Raw genomic sequence first — 21,733 nt, 5'->3', positions numbered from 1 at the left:
ATTTGTAAAATCAGATATCTGCTGGATAAACATAAAATCCACTGGAACAGTTCTGTGAGAAAGGATTTATTTTTACCATATTTGGTCTGCTATTGGGAAACTAGATTGAGAAGATCTTAAAATAGTTAATGTTTAGCGAATATTATGTATTGAACATATATTGAATATGTATCCCTCGCCATATAAATGGATATATGATATACACTCAAAAATTTTATGTATGTGCATATGTAATATATAATTATTACACTGTATTGTTTAGGAAATATAGTATGTATCTATAATATATTCATACAATAAACCATACTAGGTGCTATAGGAGACCATAGTTAGACTTGTATCAGTCCTGCCCCCTCACATATCTAACATGAGATTAAATGGAGATAAAAGAAGCATATAAATGACTATAAGAACAGTATATTGTCAACATTCTTTGGTCATTTGAACATTTTTCATATTCATGCTCTATCATTGATTGTATGGAAGATCTTGGGCCACATACTGACTTTTTAAATAGTTTAACAAATATTTAATATTTGTATTAGTCAGTATGGGCTAGGTTATGCAGCAATAAAAAAAAATCCCAAAATTATAACAAAGATTTATTTCTTTGAGGGTTGGCAAGGGGTTCTGTTCCTCAGTGTCTTCTCAGACTCAGATTGGTGGAGCAGTCACAACCTAAAATGTTAAGTCATGGGGCAGCAGGAAAAAGAAAGTGGCACATCATGACTGGCACTTGAAAATTCCACCTAAAAATGACATGTGACTTTTGCTCCTATTCCTTTGGCTGAAGCAAATCATATGAGCAGCCCCAATTCAAAGTGACTACAGAGGGGCATTCCCCTCAACTAAAAGGAAAACTTGTGTAAGAAAAACAACAACTTCATCAAATTTCAGTGGACACATATTCATTTTAAATTCCTAAAATGTATCAGCTTCTAACAAACCTAACTACGTTTGCCAGTGAAACAACTTGGCTTTATCAAAATAATTGCAAAATGAAACAGTATCACCTTTGTCGCAGAAAGTCAATTTGGGTGTTTGCACTTTGGATTGTCCTGTGTGCACAGAACATCTCAAAAAGATTTGAAAAGATTCGTTTAGACAATAAAGTGGGAACAAGAATATACAGTCAACCCTTCATATGCATGGGTTCTGCATCTGCAGATTCAACCAACTGCTGATCAAAAATATTAAAAATAAATTGTGTCTGTATGAACATGTGCATACTTTTTTCTTGTCATTATTCCCTAAACAATACAGTTGATAAAATCTTTATGTAGTGCTTACATTTTCTAGTACTATAAGTATACAGGAGAATACACGTAGATTATATGCAAATGCTACACCATTTTCCATAAGGAACTTGAGCATCTAAGAATTTGGGTATCTGTGGGGGTTCTGGAACCAATTCCTTATGAATACTTAGAGATGACTATATTTAACTTCATATCTTAAGGACTTATCCCAACTCCATTTCTCCTTTAAAAAGAAAAATACTTTACTCACTATTAAGGGGGAGCATTTCTTAATATTTAATTTTTTTCTTCCTGTGAGGTGTAGTGGTACATGCTTATAATCCCAGTGACTCAGGAAGCTGAGGCAAGAGAATCACAAGTTCAAGGCCAGCCTGGGCAATTTAGTGAGCCCCTCTCTCAAAATAAAAAATAGGAAGGATATGAGATGATATGAGATGTGGGATAGGATGCCTCTGGGATCAATCCCCAGTACTACAAAAAAATTGGAGGGGAGTGCCTCTGGGGCTGTAGCTCAGTGGTAGAATCACTTGCCTAGCATGTGTGAGACACTAGGTTTGATCCTTAGCACCATATAAAAATAAATAAATAAAATAAATGCATGCTGGTCATCCTCTACAAAAAAAAAAAAAAAATCTTTTTTTTCTCTCCTGCACACTCAGGATTTGTTGACAGTTTGAGGGTTCTGATTCTAGAACTACACTGAAAACATTTGGAGTGTACTAAAAAGAAAGGTCCTTTTTCTGCTTTGGCCTCATGCTCTTGGAGAGACCCGAAAGAGAGTTGACAGTGTTCAGAATGGCCCCGGACCTAGTTTCAGCCTAGAAAGAACTAGATGGTTCTCAGTCATCTACCTCCTCCTTCCACCTCTTATACCTCTTCCTGCCCCTACCTAATAGTAATGAGAACAGCAACTACACCACCAGTTATAGATTCACAAACAGATGTGAAATGACACAGGTAATGATTTCACATGATGGTTGATGGCATTTGCCAACATAAAAATTATTACCCCTTTTGCTATAAATTCTTTATAAATTTTATAAACTATGCAAAAACTGACATTTCAAGAACTGAGGTGATTTAGATTTATTAAAAAGTTGAGCCCCTGGAGATTCAACAAAAGAGAGTACTTTATATTTCTTTATTTAGCTTTTAGTTGCATGGGTCTCACTTTTGTTTTCCAGATCCTATTTTATAATTCATAGGTTGAAACTAGGCATGACTGAGCTTTGACCACTTAATCCAGCTTTACTACAGATGTCTCCTGGGTCTTGGGCAGCAGATAAAACTTCTCTGAATTCCAAATTTCTTTATCAGAGCATGTGGGTTTCATGGCCACTCTCTAAAAGTTGACAAAAAACAATTTCATATCTAGAAAGCACTCTAAAATGCATCTCAGACATAAACTGGTGCCACTGTCTCTAGAGAGGATGGGTCCCAGGGAGACTTCTGTCACTACTCTGTCCTCTCTTTGTCTCTTCCTCACATGCCCCTTCTCTATTCAGCATCACACTCTGGTGGGGCCACCATGGCTATGCTGCCTTGGCTCTCTCCCAACAGAACTTTCATTACATTACCTCTCACCTGAGACTGTCAGAAAGCATCTTTCCTGAAGCAGCTGCTCTTGCCTGTCATGTGCAGAGACACCATGGTCACAGTTGGAATAAACCAAGTACATTTACCAGCCCCTGTGGAAGCATGGCATGGTTGTGTGTGTATGCACTGTGAATGAGTTCATCACATGTCCCTTTGAAAGGAATGGTATGGCAGGTTACTTCTGCCTTTGTCCTCAGAACTAGAAATCATGAAGAATTAAAGTGGAAATCATCATCAGAAATCAGGCTATTTTCTAGCTTGCCTGTCTCCCTCTCACTGACTCAATTCACCCACCCCTGCTCTTAAAGTTTGAAGATTAGTTTAGATTATAAATCTCAGCTTCACTGGGGCAAAACCTGACCTTAGCATTCCTTGCACACCAGTTGTCCCCGGTGTAATTAACGCTGCCCTGCATGTTTAGGCAATTATCATTGCACCGCATGTGGGGTGCTGTACTCCCGCCTCCGCTGGGGCAGGAGGCAGTGTTTGGCTCCACGGCTCTTGCAAATCTTGTGTCTTCATCCAGCTGGAGGTACCTCTGTGGTGGTCTCTCCTATACACTGTTTTCTGAAAACAGTAGTGATTTCTCATGATGTCTGAATTACCCTCCCTTCTACAGTTATAGGCAATTCCTTCCTGACTAGGTCAGGGTCTCCAGGACCCTGGCCTTAAAACATATTTCACTTCTCTGGGAAGTTTCATTTGTCCTCAGCTATTGCAAACACGATCTTGCTGAACAGAACTGAATTTTGAACGCTGTTTGTGGTGGGGATTCTGATGGCTTCACATTAGTTCAAGTCTCTGAGGACCAGTGCCAATAAATGTAAAAGGGACAACAGTAGATTGGCATACTTTTCCATTTCCACCAGGATGAAAAAACTGCTATAAATTAAGTCTAACCTTAAATGTATAATCTGTCCTTGGGAGGAAAAAAAAAAAAAGGATATAGCATCTTCAAGCTCTCGGCATCCCTTACGAGAAAAAATTGGTTCTAAGGGTCTCTGATCTTGTGTTTTAGTAAAATAGAACTGCACGGCTGACTGACAGTTCTGATCTAAAGCATTTACGTTTAAGTTTTGATCTCTCTGCTTTTGATTAAAACTAATGAGCTCATTTAATTCAAAATGGGAATCTCTGATAAGAGAAATAAGGTTGATGTGATTGGATTAGAGGGGCAAATTAAACTCTTAGAGCAGAAGTTTGTGCTTATATAGTGTATTAAAAAGCTGTTGGCGTATTATGGCGTGTTAGATGATGAGAAAAATTTCATAGTAATTCATATTTAATCAGAAGAAATGAAAGTACTAAATATAACATGGCTCTGCTTTTCCCTCGAGTGATAAAAAGCTGTACATTTAAAATGACATCAGATCCATGCTCTCTAAAAAAAAAAAAAGAAAAGAAAAAGAAAGAAAGAAAAAGAAAATCTTGAGACACATAAGAAAGGAATGCTTGTCAATGGTCCCATCGTCCCAGAATAGAAATGCCACAAATGTAGGAATATAGAGTCTTATTAAGAATGATACAAGAAAAGCCCCAGACCACAAATAGCAAGGTTTCTGTTATTAGAGTAGCTCTCATTTCTTCATCTGAGCATCAAGTTTAATATGACAAACAAACATTATGTACTCTTAGAAATATATGAATTACATTTCATAATCTAAAATTTAAAAGCTTGTTTTGCCATTTTATCTATTTTAATAGCTATCTTTACATATACTTAATTCTTAAATCTCTTTATTAACTGTATTTCTTTACCTCCATTCCAGAGAAAATTAGTGTTAGCATAGGGCTACTTAAAAGAAACCTTCATTGTTGTTCTACATCATTTTTTCCTTTTGAATAAGAAAAACTTTAATATTTAAGAAGATAGAATTTGAGTATTTTTTAAGCTTTAACCCCCTTTCTCCCGCAATTATTTTATTTGCAGGAAGAGACCTAAATTCATAAAATACCTTAGAAGCTTATTTTTAAGAAAACAGACTTATGCTGCCTTCTGATCCTTTTGCATGAAGGTGTGCTTAGATCAGCAAGATTTTAAGCTACCACTTTTAAGTTTCATAAGTCTACAAATTTTCTACTTACTCTAAAAACATATGAAAGGAACAATTAAGTATTTTGTTTAAGAGAAGAAATCTATTTTCTCATATCAGAAGCAGAGAAGTGAAAAAAGAGACCCCTGCCTATATGGGTAAGGGCCAGGGGCAAGATGCCATTGTGACAGGAATAAGAAGTTGATATCATGAGTAGTTTTTATTTCTGTCCTTGGTACATCCCATTCTCATCCCTCTGTCTGGAGTCAGTTGAGAAGACCTTGGGCTTCTTGTCCCCACAATGAAGAAAACCAACTCAGGAGGGCAAGGACATTGGTCAGGATGTGGCTCTCCAATCTGGGAGGCTTTCTGGTTCTGACCCCTCATCAGAAGCATCTCAGCCTGTACCTTGGTTGACCCCATAAATCTACAGGACCCTTCTTTTTCCTGACTGTCCTCTCTGCACAGGACTCAACTGAGTCTCAAAGTGAGCTACAATTACTTACCATTGGAACCCACTGGAGCTGCTGCAAGTTAAGGAGCTGCTGCAAGTTAAAAGACTTGAAAAAAATCTCTAGCTAGAAACAGGAAAGAAGCTACTTTAGACACATTAATTTTTCTTTTTTATTTTCTGCAAAGTAAACATTCTCTAAATGAGGTAAATTGATTACTACACTCTTAGCACCCATCAGTCATTTATTTTTAGTGAACTCAAGGATTGCACCTGAGCAGTAGCTGTGAAGGGCTGTGGAGAGCTCTAAATCACGTGTGTATGTATTTTTGTATTCCTCAGTGGAGTCCACCAGCCCCAGCCTGCTAACCACTGACAACACCCTTGAGCGTTCCTTTTTCATCCGAATGAAATCTACTCTGACCAAACGTGGCGTGCACATCAAATCGTCAGGATATAAGGTAAGCTGGGTTCGGAGAGGGGAGACATTTCTGTTTCAGACCAATCTGAGCTAATTTGCATTGAGTTTTCCAGATGCCTTGGGTCTGTATAATTAACACATGTGACCTTGACCAGCCCATAGGGTTCCTAGTCATCTTTCCTGTCTCAGAGTAGGGCTTCTTTATACCTCCTTATCACTTCAGACATTGCTGATGCTCTAAATGCCCCAGGGTCGTGTCTTTTCTTAAAACGCTGGTTAATAACACGCCAAGTGCTTCAGCACCTGCAAGAAATTCACTTTGATGGAGAAGGTGACCCAAATTCATATCAGTCCTTAAAAGGAGTATTCTAGAACTGTTGCTTATGAAAGTTCTACTTCTCTCACTTTCCCCTTCTAATTCTCCCTTTCTCTTTAGGGAAAGACTGTTCAGTTTAGGAGCATCTTGGCTGCAGATATCTGTACACCTAGATAGGAAAATCAGGTTGGGTGTTACAAACCTTCATTCTGAAATTACAGTAATTGAACATCAGTTATACGTTAGCATACACAGAATACACAACATACAGGGTATATGTTCCTCACAAGCAGAGACCAAGTCTGGAGTCATAATCTACATTATTATCATTTTAAGGTTAAAGATATAAAAGCCCTCTAATCTCAAGAAATTCCAACATTCCAGTTACTATAGCAACATAAATTAAGACCTATGAAATGCCTTTGGCAACCTGAATCTTATCAATTTTACAGCACATTAACCAATCTCAAGCAATATTTATTGTCTGTAGGATGGCAAACAGAAACTGAATGTATCATTGATGTGGCCAGCATGACCTTCCCCAGTTTGGGACTTTAGAACTCCTGATAACTCATTTCTTTAGGGTGACCATAGCATTGTCAAGGGTAAAAACAGCTGTTAACATCAGGCATTGAAACATTCATATAAGTCATCAGGAGACTAGCAGCTGTATAAAGTCAGAGTCATGCACTTTCTTTGACATTAATTCTTCAGAAAAAAAGAAGAAAGAAAGAAAGGAGGTGGGAAAGCAGGCCCTTCCAAGGACGACCTTTAGCTGAGCTGTCCTACAGTCTGAAAGGCACATGTGGTGCAACCTTGACCTTTCCAGGGTGTGAAGCAAAGAGGCAGCCAGGGCAGTTCCACCTGCGCCTGCTGCCTGCTGCAGTTCACCCTATGGAGGCTGGCTGCAAAGCAATGTATTGGGGGAAAGAAAACAGACCTCATCCTTAGGACCACTTTGTATTTCCCTGCCTTGCTGAACACTATGCATTTATTAGTTGTTAACTGTGTAGCATTAGCGAATTTAGGATTCTATAAACAGACTACAGATATGGAGATTATTGTTACTTTTATGCTAGAACGATGCATTCTTTGCATCCCAGATTTTAGGAGCCATAATATTTTCTTTCAACTCTGACTTTTCTGTCTCTCAGCATTGTTTCTTCACCTTTTCTGAGTTTTACTGGTTTGTGGGGATATATCATAGGAGGAGCAGGTTTTAAAATGCAATAGTATAATTTAATATCATTAGATAATGTAATTTTAAAAATTCTGTTTATACTACAAGCTAGAAATCTCAAATCTCTTCAGATTTTTTGGTCTGCAAGAGTAGAACTGGTCAGGTGCAGAGGCACATATCTGTAATTTCAGGGTCTCAAGAGGCTAAGGCAGGAGGATCTCGAGTTCAAAGCCAGCCTCAGCAACTTAGCAAGGCCCTAAACAAATTATTGAGACCCTGTCTCTAAATAAAGTATAGAACAGGGCTGGAGGTGTGGCTCGGTGTTTAAATACGCCTGGGTTCAATCCTTGGTACCCCCCCCCCCACAAAAAAAGGCTATGTGGATAAAGAAGTAATATGAAGAAACAGTTTGGGTCTATGAAAGAGACCAAGTATTTTGTGTTTGAATTGCCATATGGGCATCTCAGCAAAGTTGATTTTGCTGCTAGACCTGATCAGACAAATGAAGATCTTAGAGACTGATACTTCATTCATTCAGCAAAGATTCATTTAATTCCCACTATGGGACTTGTTCCAGATCCTAACAATCCAGCATTGAAGAATAATGTTTTTGCTTTCATAAAAAGTTTTCCTCTTACAAATCCCACAATTATGTACAACTATAATGCTTCAATAAAAATATGGAAAAATGTTTCCCCCTTACATTCTATTGGGGGAGATGGACTATAATAAATCAATTAATAAAGAAGGTGATCTCAAAGAATAATGAATACCAAAGTAACAACAGGTGAGCTCTAGGGCCTGACAATATGTTGGGCATGATATAGTTTATAGATATTAAGCATCACAACAGTCCTAGAGGAAAATGATTTTATTGGTTCCACTTCACAGATTAAGAAACTAATGCTAGGGAGGATGATTAGCATATTTATGCTAGAATGAGGCATTCTTTGCATCCCAGATTTTAGGAGCCACATTAAAGAAGACAGAACTTGAATTTGGGGAGTCTCAATCCACACCCCATGTACTTAACAACTAGGCTACACTACTATGTGGAGTGAAGTCAAGTAATGTGAAGGAGTGGCTGGTAGGGGCCAGAGACCACTTTAGATAGGAGGGTCACAGAAGGCCTCTCTACATAGCTAACATATCACCTATGAGTAGTTAGTAAGAAGGGAAGAAACAAATGGAATAAAAATGTTTCTGAAGCAATTTGAGTTTAGGATTAAAGATATCTTGCTATAAAGGTGGCCTTAAAGAAATAAAATATTAAAATGCACAACCTTGAACAAACAGTATTGGAAAAGATTTGGGAGCTATTCCAGAACCCATCAAATCATATAATGTTAAAGTACCCATACTCCTCTACCATACCCTATTCAAAAGTCTTTCCCAAGATACCATGAAAGCCCCCACCTAGTGCCTTATTCCCCTCCCCAGAACGGCTGCTACAAGAATTGATTCATCCACTGTCCCCCAATAAGATGAATCACCCAACAGATATGACTTGTCCCCTCCTCCTTCTCAGTGAACAAACATCTCTCCTTAATTAACCTTGTCTGAAATTTGGTAGAAAAATTGATGAGAACCCATGACATACACAACTGAATAACATCCCTACTTATCTGTTCATTCTCAGTAAGTAAATCTAGCAGCTTATAAAACATTCCAATAAACCTGGTAATCATCCCGCCACCACACAATAAACACAAATAAAAAGAAACAGTGAAGATAATTTCTCTGTCCCAATATTCACCCTAATTTATTACTATTGTGTGCATCTCTCTTTTTCCCTTAAAGATCCAAGATGGTAAGCCTAACTCATTGCAGGTCACTATACTTCTCTCCATTTTCTCCTGCGATTTTGGTACATGAACCTTTAGAAAGTTCTCCATCATTTTATCTGTTGCTGTTAGCACTGACAGTAATCACAGAAACAAAAATACCACTTACTGAGCATTGACCCTGTGTCAGATACTGTGCCAACCATTTTATATTTATTTTTTTTAATCCACAGAACATTATTATTTGAAAGCCTCCTTTGTGCATTGTTTTTATCATTTTCCATATAGTGAAACTGAGGCCTTAATAGGCAAAATGCTTTCCCATGTTCATAACTTTTAGGTAGCTAGTGAGGAGTCAAAATTGAATTCATGCAATATTGATTGATTGATTTTTTGCAATACTGGGGATTGAACCCAATGGCACTACCACTGAGCTTCACCTCCAGCTCTTTTTGTTTTTATTTTGACACAGGTTGATAAGTTGCTGAGGCTATCCTCCAACTTGCAATCCTCCTGCCTCAACTACCTAAGTTGCTGGGATGACAATCATGAGCCGTGGTGCCAAGATTGAATCCATGCCATTAGGTTCTAGCATTTTAACCCCTCTCTTCACTGCTTAATTAAGTCCAAAGATGGGCTCAGGATGAGATGGACATCAGCATTTGAAAAATTATTGAATTTAAATTTTGAAAAGAAAAACTTCTTGCCTGATTAAAATCTTCCCCTTGTGGCTCACTAAATCCCATTGCACTGATATAGCCACACTTGTTGATTACAATGGCCCCCAAGGATTTACCTTCCTTCCTGGGACTCATACCTGCTCCCACAAAGGCTGAACATCCCTAAGCTGAAAATCTGAAATGCTCCAAAGTCTGAAACTTTTTAACACTATCATAATGCTACAAGTAGAAAATTCCACACCTGACCCCATGTGACAGGTTGTAGTCAAAACACAAATGCACTAAAAATATCATATATAACTGCCTTCAGGCTGTGTATAAGGTGTCTAAGAAATATAAATGAATTTCATGTTTAAACTCGGTTCCCATCTCCAAGATATCTCCTTATGGATATACAAATATTCCAAAATCTGGGGGCAGAGGGACTGTAATTTGAAACACTTCTGGTCCCAAGCACTTCAGATAAGGGATACTCAACCTGTACCACATAACTAAGACTCTTAGCCAGAGAAATGCCAGTCTCCATCTACTACAGAGTGTCAACTGTTGAGGCTTAGTTTGCTACACCCCAGTCCTCAGGAAAGTTGCCCTCTCTAATGAAGTTTCCTAACTATGAGCTGACATTGGGTTGTTTCTGTCCTCATTTGCTTTGAAATCCATGGTAGCATGTTATCTGGTCCAGCCACTGCTTATGCCTTAGGGGCTTCCCTGTTGTTTGGGTCTCATTGTTGGGTACATATCTTAGCCTAACACAGCTCCCATTTAAATTGCCTCCCATCTCTATTCTGCCTTCCTGATTAGGTCTATGGCTGGGGGAACTCACTAGGTGTAGCACATGGGGTACAAGTAGATACGCAATCAGGGAAATTATAGAAGCGGAGACTAATTGGGTCGCCTCCTTAGCTCCTGTCTTTGGAGGATAGTTTCCTTTGGTGTGGGACTTGCAGTTTCCTAATCTACTCTTAAATGCCCACCAGCACCACTATCATTTCTGGAATATTTATCCCCACACATTCTAATGTCCTGACTCTGATGACATAGTACAGCAACCTAGACTGAGAAACAGACAAAGAGAGAGAAAAATCTCTGTCGTGTTTTACATAGTGCTGAGAATGTCTCTGAACTCTTTGCACAGGGAAAATCAGCAAATGCTGGGAGTTCCTGTTCTGACACATGCTCAGATTACTAAGGGAAGATGAGGGAACTCAGGATTCTTCAAAATAAACAGTCCCCCATCTGGGATGATTCAGATATGGATTTGCCTGTAGCTAAGTGTTGAACTAAATGACTTCTGAAATTCTATCCGGCCTCCTTATGATATAAAGAATCATAAAAATAATTGGTAGGTTCACTGGTTTATTAGGATTGCTGATAAGCCTCAGTTTTAAGAATAGCTATATCTAGACATGAAGTAACAAAACCAATAAACTCAAAGGGGCAAATGAGCCAAAGGAAATTCTTTTGCCTTCTCTAAGCACAAACAAGGGTGTCTTTTAAATTGGAGACTACTCGAGTTCATTTTTAAAATTCATAATTGTATCTGTTCTGTGGGGTGAGGTACACACATAATCTTAATCGTGATTTGTTTCATTTGGAATGTCACAGATCCCTTTAAAGATTTGATGAAATCTACAGAGACCCTACCAAGGTAAATTTATTTTGCATCTGTAGGTTCTTGAATCCTTAAAGTTTATCCATTGATCTCAAATTACAAAATCCTATTTAATATGTCATCTTCAGTACTTACTAAGAAACTAAGTTAATACATCTTCACAGATACAATAGCCTTTTCCTTCCACCTCATTTCTTCGTCTCATTTACCCATCTAGTGTTAATACATATTGAAGTCCTGTGGCAAAATACAACTCCTACACTGCAGAAATACAAAACTAAGATTTGCATTTTGATCTCCTCATACAGATAAGGATAATCTTCTAAAATGGTTTTATCAGAAAATATTTGTTAGAAATAGTATAGCTAATATTTTAAAATTATATCTATCGTCAAGACAGTTCTTTTCAGTGGCACCCGATCGATCCCTCCTTCCTGTTCACTTAGGTGCACATCACTAGAATTTCCAATGTCAAAATCACAACCAGCTAAATTTAAAAGTTGAAACCTCTTTATATGCAAACTTGGTCTTGATTGAATGTGTATAGTAACAATCTCAACACCATAGCAGACTAGCAGGGAATTACTGCTTACTATTTCAGTCATTTGGAATTTTAGTTCTTGGTTTAATTCTTCAATGAAGTCCACAATACTAAGAAGCCCATCTTTCCCTCTTGCTTACTTACCCCTGTTAATGCATTGCCAAGATGGCTTGAATCCACCTGCTTCTGTTTTCATTCTTCCAGCTTAATGCGTTTTTCCAGAGCTATTGTGGGAAATTTCCAAATTACTTTCCAAGACACTTTACTTCTCCATTCTATCCTATGAACTACTCCCTTAAGTATCTTCCTGAAGTCTCAGAGATCATTCGCTTCTCCACTGCTATGTCGTTAATGGGTCATCAATGGATCACAGTGCCGACATGTTTTAGAATCTGACCCCTGCTTAACTTTCCTACCACCATCTGCAACACTCTTTCCTGGAACTCTTACCAAAGTGTTCTAATCATATCCATCCAATCACTTTTCTTGAAATACGATTGCCTATTCACATGGCTCTGGTTTTGACAATGCTATTTTCTTTTCCTAAAATGTCTTTTTGCCACCTGAAAAAATTCTAACTATCAAATATTGCTTCTTTTTTCATTTCCCCTTATACATGTAAATAAAACTATTCCTTCTCCCCTGTGCTAAAATAGCATCTTTAGGTGCTACTTACACTCTCTGTACCTCAGTAGTATTATTTATAAAATGAAGCTATTAATAGTATATGACCCAAAGACTTCCTACAGATCAAGTGAGATGACAGAAGCTCCATCTTCTCTCCATTTTGTAAAGTACTTTCATATAATTTCATATGTAGATCACAATAATTATTTCTGGAAATTATCTCTATTTTCCCAATTTTGAAGTTAAGTAAAATCGAAGTACAGAAATGTGAATTGACTGTTCTAAAGTCACAAATACAGTAAATGGCATGGCTGAGAGAGTTATCTAGATCTTGACTTCAAATGCCTTCTTCTTTTCAGTAATACCATTAGATACTGGGGACTTTCTTATTCTGCTTTCTCCCCCCAGGACCTAGCACAATCTGCTGCATATAGTTGCCACTCAATAAATTTTGGTTTAATTGAATTGCATGATTTCTCTTCTTCTGAGGTACAAATGATGTGTTGGGGTGGGGGCAGGATGTTGACAGAAGCTCCATACTGCTAGAGATCCTGCAAGCTGACATCAGTGTCTTTTAGATGTGACCATTGAAATAGCTATGAATTCAAATAACTGTACCATGATCTGACTCCATTTTCTCCATCCCACCTACAAGGATATTGTGAATTTTTATCAATGACTTATAATTGAAAGTACCAGATCAGCAGTATTCCCTTTCGCGTTCAGTTGAGGATTCCTTTCAGGAAACAAGAGGCTGTCACATCAGCTTCACTTATTCTTCATGATTTCATATCAATCTCACCATTTTCTTTCTAAATTATCTTTCAAAAGTTTTTATTAGAGATTAACATTTTAAGACCCTCCCTCTTTCCTTTCTTTTTCTCCCTCACCCCATTCATTTGTATGTTTTTTTGTGATGCTGACGGGGGACCAAATCCAAGACCTTGTGCATGCTATGTAAGCACTACTTGTTTTAGCCAGCTTTTTTGCTGCTGTGACTAAAGGATCTGATCAGAACAACTATAGAAGAGGAAAAATTTATTTGAGGACTCATGGTTTCAGAGATCTTAATCCATAGAAGGTCAGCTACATTCCTCGGGGCTCAAGGTAAAGCTGAATATCATGTTGGGAGAGGTGGCAGAGGGTGGCCGAGGGAAGCAGCTCACATCGCAGTGAACAGGAAGCAGAGAGAGACAGACTCCACTCTCCAGATACAAATATCTACACCAAAGCTTCGCCCTAATTCCCACCTCCTCCAGCCACACCCTACCACTTCAGTTACCACTGAGTTAATTCCTATCAGGGGATGAACTCTCTTATTGGGTTAAGACTCTCACAAACCAATCATTTCTCCTCTGAACCTTCTTGCATTGTCTCACATGAGAGCTTTTGGGGGACACTTCACACCCAAACCATAACACTACTCCACCACTGTGCTACATCTCAAGCCCCCTTGATACTCTTTCTAAAAATTATGGTAAGCCAATACCTTGCTTTGTGGCACAGTTTCATGATTTCTCAGATATTGCTAAGGATATATAAAGTGTTATCACAAGACTCTAGCTCTTTCTTGCCCCAAAGGCTGTCTGTAAGCGTTGAGTTTTAATACTACCAAGAGAGGTTCAGCATGAAGGTACACCTAGGTAGTCATGTATTAATGGTCCTTCTCTGAAGATTCCTAAGAGTATACACTAAACACATCAATGAGGAGCTGCCCTTTCTCCCAGATGAGTGTGGACATACTAGATGCCATCTGGATCTCTATTCCAATCTGAGATTCAGAGATGTTCCAGATGTCTGGACATATCAGTAGTTCTCCTGAAGCTTGCTTCAGCTTTGTGTTGTCTTGAAATGATGACTACAGTATTCCAAGCTGTGTAAAATGTAACTGTCTTGTCAAATCAATAGACGAATTTTCAGAGAGACCAAAAATTCTGTCAACCCATTCAGGCTTTCGAAGGCTAGGCTTTTATTGCCTTTCAATCAACCCAGACACACAGAATAAATTGAAGGAGAAAAAAATTTCCAGGGTAGAATTTACAGGCAGAGGTTATCCTGATGAAAAATGCAAATAGAGGAAAGAACCAATAAAATCAAATTTTTAAAATCCTATTATCTCTTTTTAGTCTCTGCTCACCTCTGCACAATTGTCCATTACAACGTGGTTTCCAGTGTCATTTTAAATACAGCTGACATTGTTTCTGATCTTAAAGAATTTATTTCCCATTACCATGGCATGACAGTAGTTCCGGCTTGGGATATGTCATTTCTGCCGGGACTAATCAGCTAGCTATTTTACCAACTAGAGGCATAATCACTAGCCATTCTGTGAAGTGTCTGTAAATTCCAAGTATGTCAGTGACTGCAACCCAAGTATGTTGCTAACTTACAGGTACTTCATTTTCCATTGTACAGATTACAGAAAGAAAGTAGGAGAGGTAACAGCATTCCTCTTTCACTAATGCTATATCTTTACAGGTTGGTTTTATGAACATTTGCTAACTAAGAAAAACAAAAGTAATGATCACTTTGCAAATTACATCACTGATGTAAAATTTAACATCTTTTTCTCTATGTACTTTCTTTAATGGCCTTCAAAAATTATAGTTAATGTCTTTGTAAATATATTCTCAATCTAATAAATTTGTTTATATAATTATTCCTCTATGAGACATTGGCACATTGAAATTAGTTTTAAGGGGCTGGGGTTGTGGCTTAGTTGTAGAGCACTTGCCTAGCACGTGTGAGGCACTGGGTTCGATCCTCAGCACCACATAAATAAAATAAAGTCATTATGTCCATCTACAATTGAAATTTTTTTTAAAAAAAGAAAATAAATTCGTTTTAAAAACTGACTTAACAGCTAAAAAGTAAACACAAACACAGTTCATTATTATTTTCAGGTGTGGCATTCTTTAACATGCTGAGATGCCCTATAAACATATGAGATCGCCAACAATATCTGTTTCTCTAAAGTAATCTCTTGATCCGGTAGTCTGCAGTAGAAGTTATTTAACTCTTAACACAGTTTAAGGGCTTCCAGATACATCACCCTCTTTGGCCCTAATTATCTCAAAACCACTTGACTGAGTGAGTAAGCACAGAGGTTGTGATGTCACATAGCCAAGGATTTGGACCTAGTCATACATTCCTCACCATTTGACTTAAAATAAATTGTTTAACTTCATTAAGTATATGTTTGCTCCCTTGTAAATTGAAAGTACCAAGAAAACTTCTTTCATAAGGTTACTGTGAAATAAAGTGAAATAATTAAGACAAAGTACTTATGACAATGGCTGGCCCATAACGAGCACATAACATATGTCCATATGTGAAGTTTCATGTTTATGGAACTCATATTGTGAGTTTGACAAAGGTGAGGCTAGATGATCCCAAACCCTAGCTTCTACAACTCCTCATCTGTACCTGTAACTATGGAAAGTAGTAATTCATCAGTACTATTTCAGATTATCTCCTGGAAGTTATATGAGCTCCAGAATAATAAATTATTTCTTCTGAGTATAGAAAATGCATTTATTTCTGGGAAATTTCTCCTTGCTTTAGCGTCCTGAATAATGATTTGATTATAAGGGACAAAATATGACTGAAATACGTCATCTGTCCCTTTAACAAAAGAAGCACATACCAAATGGTTTTCTCTAGAATTGATTTAGCGTCATGGCAAGACTAATATAGCCCTTTAATGTAAGAAATGAAGTAGGGGCAGGGCTAATTTGATGTTGTGGATCTCTGGAATAAATGGAGCTTCTAGGCTATTATAGCCCACAGGCTTCAGGTGTGGTTAGAGCATCTACATACATAAATTGAACCCTCTAGGGAAGGCAAAATACCACTGTGGCTTCAGCCTTGCTGCATGGCAGAGATACTATGCACCATTCCATAGGGGACTCTGTTGACTCATTCCAAATAGAGGAAAAGAGCGAGGATTCTGGATTTCTCATCTTTTCATGTATTGACTTCTCAGGGGACAAGGAACCAATCATATCATTCCACTCTCTATAAATGCTTCCACCAAACTCCACCATCAGACTAGAAAAATGACCTCATTGCAAAGTTCTTTGAGTAAAGAGACTCTTATTTAAAGAGGAGATTACTATGTTCTCAACCCTCTGTAGTAATATTGAAGGGAGAAGTTTTAGGATGCTGCCTTGGCTGTGTGTGTGTGTGTGTGCGTGCGCGTGCATGCGTGTGTGTTAATCTGAACTACCTCTGAGCAACATATATCTCTAACTTACCATTGCTTTTTACCTCCTATTTGGCAAATTTCTATGGAAATGGCGCATATACATTGTCTCTTGAGTTATAGCAGCATTCGTATCTTCCTTTTGCCGGGGCCTTCACACCTGTTTTTTATTCTTCCTGGAGTGTATATTGTCCTGAGATTTTCCTGTGGATCACACATGTACTTCACTAAGATTTCTGCTTAAACATTACTTTCTTTACCTCTCAATCAAAAACACCTCAAGTATACCCTCTATACCCCATCATATGCTTTATCCCACCACCTTATTGTTCTTGATAGCACTTAATACAGCCTGACACTGTTTTACACATTTATTTGTCAATAGTTTTACTCCCTCACTAAAATGTAAACCACAGCTCCTAAAACAAGATACATAGAGGAAATTCAATAAACTTTTGTTTTTATAAATAAATGAATGTAAAAAATATTGTACATGATTTGTACTAGCTAAGGCCAAAACACATTCCTTCTTTGGGTCAGAGTTCCAGCTCTTCTAAAGAGGATTTAGAGATGAGAAGATGCCACCAATGGAGTTATTTAATTTTTTTTTTCATTTCCAGGCCCTGATAAGTGTAAGTTGAAGTTTTCCTCCTTTTGCTTTTAAAAAAGCTACACTAACGGTTGACATATTCTATGATGTATTTTATGCTATCCTATTCAGTTTTTAACAAATCAACATGTATTTAACTTGTACCCCACTTGTACCCAATTCTAGTGGCTAGAGCTCTAGAAGCACAATCAAGAGATACTTGATTATTACTTCGTAGTTCTGAATATATTTAACAGTCCTCAACAGCCCCTTATCAAATGTCCTTCAAACTCATGATTCCTTGTAGAAATCGTGAAAACAGAGTGGCTTAATAGGGGCACACCTGGTGGGGAGAATCAGAAAATTCTATTCTACTACCAGCACTTTTTTCCTTACTTGCTCTGCAATGTTGGACAAGTAACCTAGTTATTCTGAGCTTCTATTTCTTTGATTAAAAACCAAGTAAACAATAGAACTTCCCTTCCATGCTCATTAGTGATCGAGGGCAGAGACTGTATCCCCTTTAGCTCTACTGTGTGTATCTTAGGGCTGTAGGGCCTTTGGGATGTTCTGGGTAAAATGGAATAGAAGATTTACTAAGGAGCAGCCCCTTATTTGGGGAAAAGGAGATGCTAAAATCTGTGGGGAAGTCTGGCAAGAGCCATTCAGAGTAACCAAGAGCTACCATATTTCTTTGTGACCAAAGCTAGTTTGAGAACCTAAATATTGCAGGAAATATTTAACTAAATCGATGCTGCAAGGTGTTAGAAGAGGTCTGGGGAGGATTTTATTATTCTTAGGGGGACTCAGTGAACTTGTGTACCTTGTCCTGAGAGGAGACTATAGATGGAATGAAACCACTCAAACTCTGGGAAATCAATTGAGATCCTAAATCGAAGACAAAAATAAAGTGGTGATTTGAGAAAATACTCCCCTTGCTTTATGCCATGAGCAGTGGCGGATTTTTTTTCTTCACATCCTTTAACACAGTATTATTTATGTCAAAACAATGACTCTATGCCAAACAACATACAGCACCATGTTCTTATGGAATTTATCTGTCTTCCCCTTTAATTTTTTTTATTGGCATTTAGCTTATTGGTAAACACCTGTGCCAGCATTGTCTACAATAGTTGTAAGTTTCCAGTTGAAAGCACCTGAAACTTTCAATATGACTGAAATGGCCCCATAGGCAGTTGAATCCTGGGTAAATGTTCTTAATGATGAGTGGAATTAACAGTTTATAACTGTTAAGCTCCTCAAAGAAAGACATCACAGAAATATAAACCACTGTTACTCTTGACTTGTTATTTTATTGTGAACTACTATCTTCTTTATGAAATGTGTCTTTTCTCTCATCATTGGAAAGATCTGGAAAGTGATGCAATTTGTCCAAGGACCCATAGTGGTCACATCCCACTTTGGCATGGTGGATGAAAGTTGAATTCTGTGAATTTGAGCTCCAAGACACAAAAATAGTATCTGTCCCCTTAGGTTCTCAAGCACTCAGACAACACTCGGCCTGCCATGCTGAATTAAAACCCAAAAGTAGACACAGAGTGACAGAAAGGCACTCAGTAGGCTAAAAAAAAAAAAAAAAAAAAAAAAGAACCAAGAAATCATATGTCACTCTCCCATGGAGGTTTGGCAGACTGGTAAGCCTGGAAAGGACCCTCATCCAATCTTCCTCCCCACACAGTACTTGTCTCCTGGGGGAAGACATCAGTGGAGGTGTGCCACAAGAGCCCTGGAGAAATTTGGGCCCTCAAAGAATCTTATCTTTTCCCTTTTTGCATTCATAAATCACCCTCCTAATCATGCCAGCCAGTCCTAAAAACTTTAAGAGGATGGTACTCGGCTAGTGAAAATTCATAGACACCTGCTCTTGATTTACTCGCTGCTTAGAATAATTTTTATACAGCTGTGATATCAGAATGACTCTGTTCAAAGTACCAAACAGTGGGGCTCAGTCAAGAAGGGATACATCGGATGTTTGGGTTATAATGATTTCAGCTATTTCTTTTTTTTTTAACAGCATCATTAGTAATCTGTCACTCTAATAATATTAATTCCCTTTTGACATCATGGAAGTAAGAAGAAATCATCACTGACATCAAAAATGAGGTGATATTTCAGCAGTGTTATTTCACTGAAGATAAAATGGAAAGCTTTATTACTCCCCATGCCTCAAAGAAAGCTGAACAAGGCGTATGCTGACCCTAGAGCTTCTCTACCTCAGTTCCTTTCAGACTAATAGGAAATAACTAATTTTAATTGTTCCAGCTGGTTTCAGAATATATTTTCCCCAAAATCTTTACATCTAAATATTAAATTGTTTTAAAGAATAAGCTTTATCCATTTATAAGAATGTGAGAAAACAAAGAGAATCCAGAGTAACCAAGAATAATCTATAATTTTCATTCTTCAACATCACCTTTTGTTCAAAGTATTTAGGCATTGATTTCACTCAATCATGTGGTCAATACTGATTGTGTGCCTCTGTGTATAACACACTGTACTGGGTGCTAGGGAGACAAAGATGGATAAACCAAGTCCTTGGTACAGAGAGCAGAGTCTAGACTTAGGCACACAAAGAAATGATTGTGAGAGAGTGTGATGTGATCTACAGTAGAGGTGTGTTTGAGAGCAATACAATCAAATGGGTAAATCTGTGTGGTGCAAGAGGAGAGGATTCCACAGAAAGCATCATTTTAGCCAACTCTTAAAGGATAGACTGGCTCTGCAGAGATATTAGATGATTAAGAGGTGTGATTTATGAATGCAAATCAGCAGAAAGATGGAGGCATCAAGTACATTGAGCAGAAATATCTCTGACTCATGGGAAGCAGGACTGAAGACATCTGGACTGACTTGGCAAACCTAGACCAGAGTAGGAGGCTTCATTTCATGCAGTACCAGCCCCACAGGATAATCAGTGTTCCGGGTAACAAGGATGAAAATTATGAGTATTTCATGTTAACAAAATTTCTTGGGTTCATTATAAGAAAGAGAACATGATTTTCTAACAAGGATACCATGAAAGCCTTTAAGGTAGGAGACTAAGACTTTCAATTTATGTAAGTCATTGGAAAATTTCTTTTAGAATTCTTTTCCTTTTTTTTTTTGTCCTATCATCCTGCCAATGTGAGTATGTGAGTGCAGGGATTTTTTTCCCCCCTAAACTTCAATTTGCTTGAATAAATAAACATTCTTAGAGAAGGAATATGATATTCCTAGAACTAAACAGGGACAGGGAACAAAAACCAAAAATCCTTATGCACTGAAATCTTGGATTGCAAAATGAATCAAAGCAGGAAGCAAAAACTAAACCTCAGTCTCAGAGTACTTGGTCTGTACACTGTTGGATGCTTGGAAATACTCCTATATTGGGCACAATATACATTTCAGGCAGCCTGAGCTCCCCTTAGATATATTATTCAGTGAAACCCCTGACTTTAAAGATGATGACTAACTTCTCCTTAGAAAAATTTATTTGTTCAAGTCATTCATTTCAAATTTTCATTGACTATTCAACCATTATTCTAATTGTAGCAACCTTCAAAAATAGGGTTATCTAAGCACCAATCCCTTTGTTCCAATCAGAACTGTGCATGTTGGATCAGGGGCAACCCATCTGCAATTAAACAACTGTTCTTAAGCGAGCAGTAACTGATGACATAAAATATGAGTTTTATAACTGAAAATATTCAATATTATAAGTGGGATTTTTAAAGAATCAAATATAGTATCTGAGTACTGGATTTTCAGTATGACAATTTTCACCTTTTTTCCCTCTTCCTCAGGGGGGAAAAAAGAACTTTTATATTCCTGGATTGAATTCTTAAATACTTTTTTAAAAACAAACTTTCAACAAATTTTTAAAAAGAGATCTCTCCTTTTCTGCCTATTTTTGCAGTGTCTGCATATGCTTTATCTTTCTATCAAAGATAATGTGAAACTTTGGTGCTTTGTGTTGCAGGTCATTAGTTGAGTTGCTTTTTATCTACTTGATTTTATTTATTTTTCTTTTTCAAACATCTTTTTCTTCCCCAGATAATCAATGCTCTCAATTACCCTCAAACACATCTACTTCTATCACCACAAAGCTAGTGTAACCCCATGGAGTACACTTCCGAACCATGCAAGAGCCATTTAAGAGTAAATCTTTTTGTTTTAAGTCAGCTCTCAGGATTCAAGGGGAAATCACATCCCTAGTTGGCTCTTGGCTTTTTTTCATTACCATATGCAGAGGCTCGAGAAATGAACTGGACACAAATGGGCTGGGGCATTTTTGGTTTCTTTGCATGTACTAAAGCAACACAGAGCTGATACACAATAAACAAACATGCATTATGAGTTGTTTTCAGTCACTTTATAGACATACGCCTTCATAAATTTTGATACGGTTCTGAGAAGCCGACTTTGATGGGACCAAACTCA

General features: G+C 37.7%; 1 protein-coding gene across 12 annotated transcripts in view; it reads left to right on the top strand.

The window, feature by feature from the left end:
- Window positions 1–21,733, top strand: part of Npas3 (neuronal PAS domain protein 3) — an 851,762-nt gene that overhangs the window by 778,322 nt on the left and 51,707 nt on the right. For all 12 annotated transcript variants that reach the window (XM_058573655.1, XM_058573656.1, XM_058573650.1 and 9 more), the window contains one exon: window positions 5,682–5,800. In XM_058573655.1, coding sequence (XP_058429638.1) covers window positions 5,682–5,800 — 119 coding nt within the window. The remainder of the gene's footprint in view (window positions 1–5,681; window positions 5,801–21,733) is intronic.

Source organism: Marmota monax, unplaced genomic scaffold, assembly GCF_021218885.2.
Source record: "Marmota monax isolate L192 unplaced genomic scaffold, Marmota_monax_Labrador192_F-V1.1 WCK01_AAM20220418_F8-fsc00222, whole genome shotgun sequence".
Taxonomy (NCBI): domain Eukaryota; kingdom Metazoa; phylum Chordata; class Mammalia; order Rodentia; family Sciuridae; genus Marmota; species Marmota monax.
Note: the sequence above shows the minus strand (reverse complement) of the source record. Positions and strands in the feature narration are given on the sequence as shown.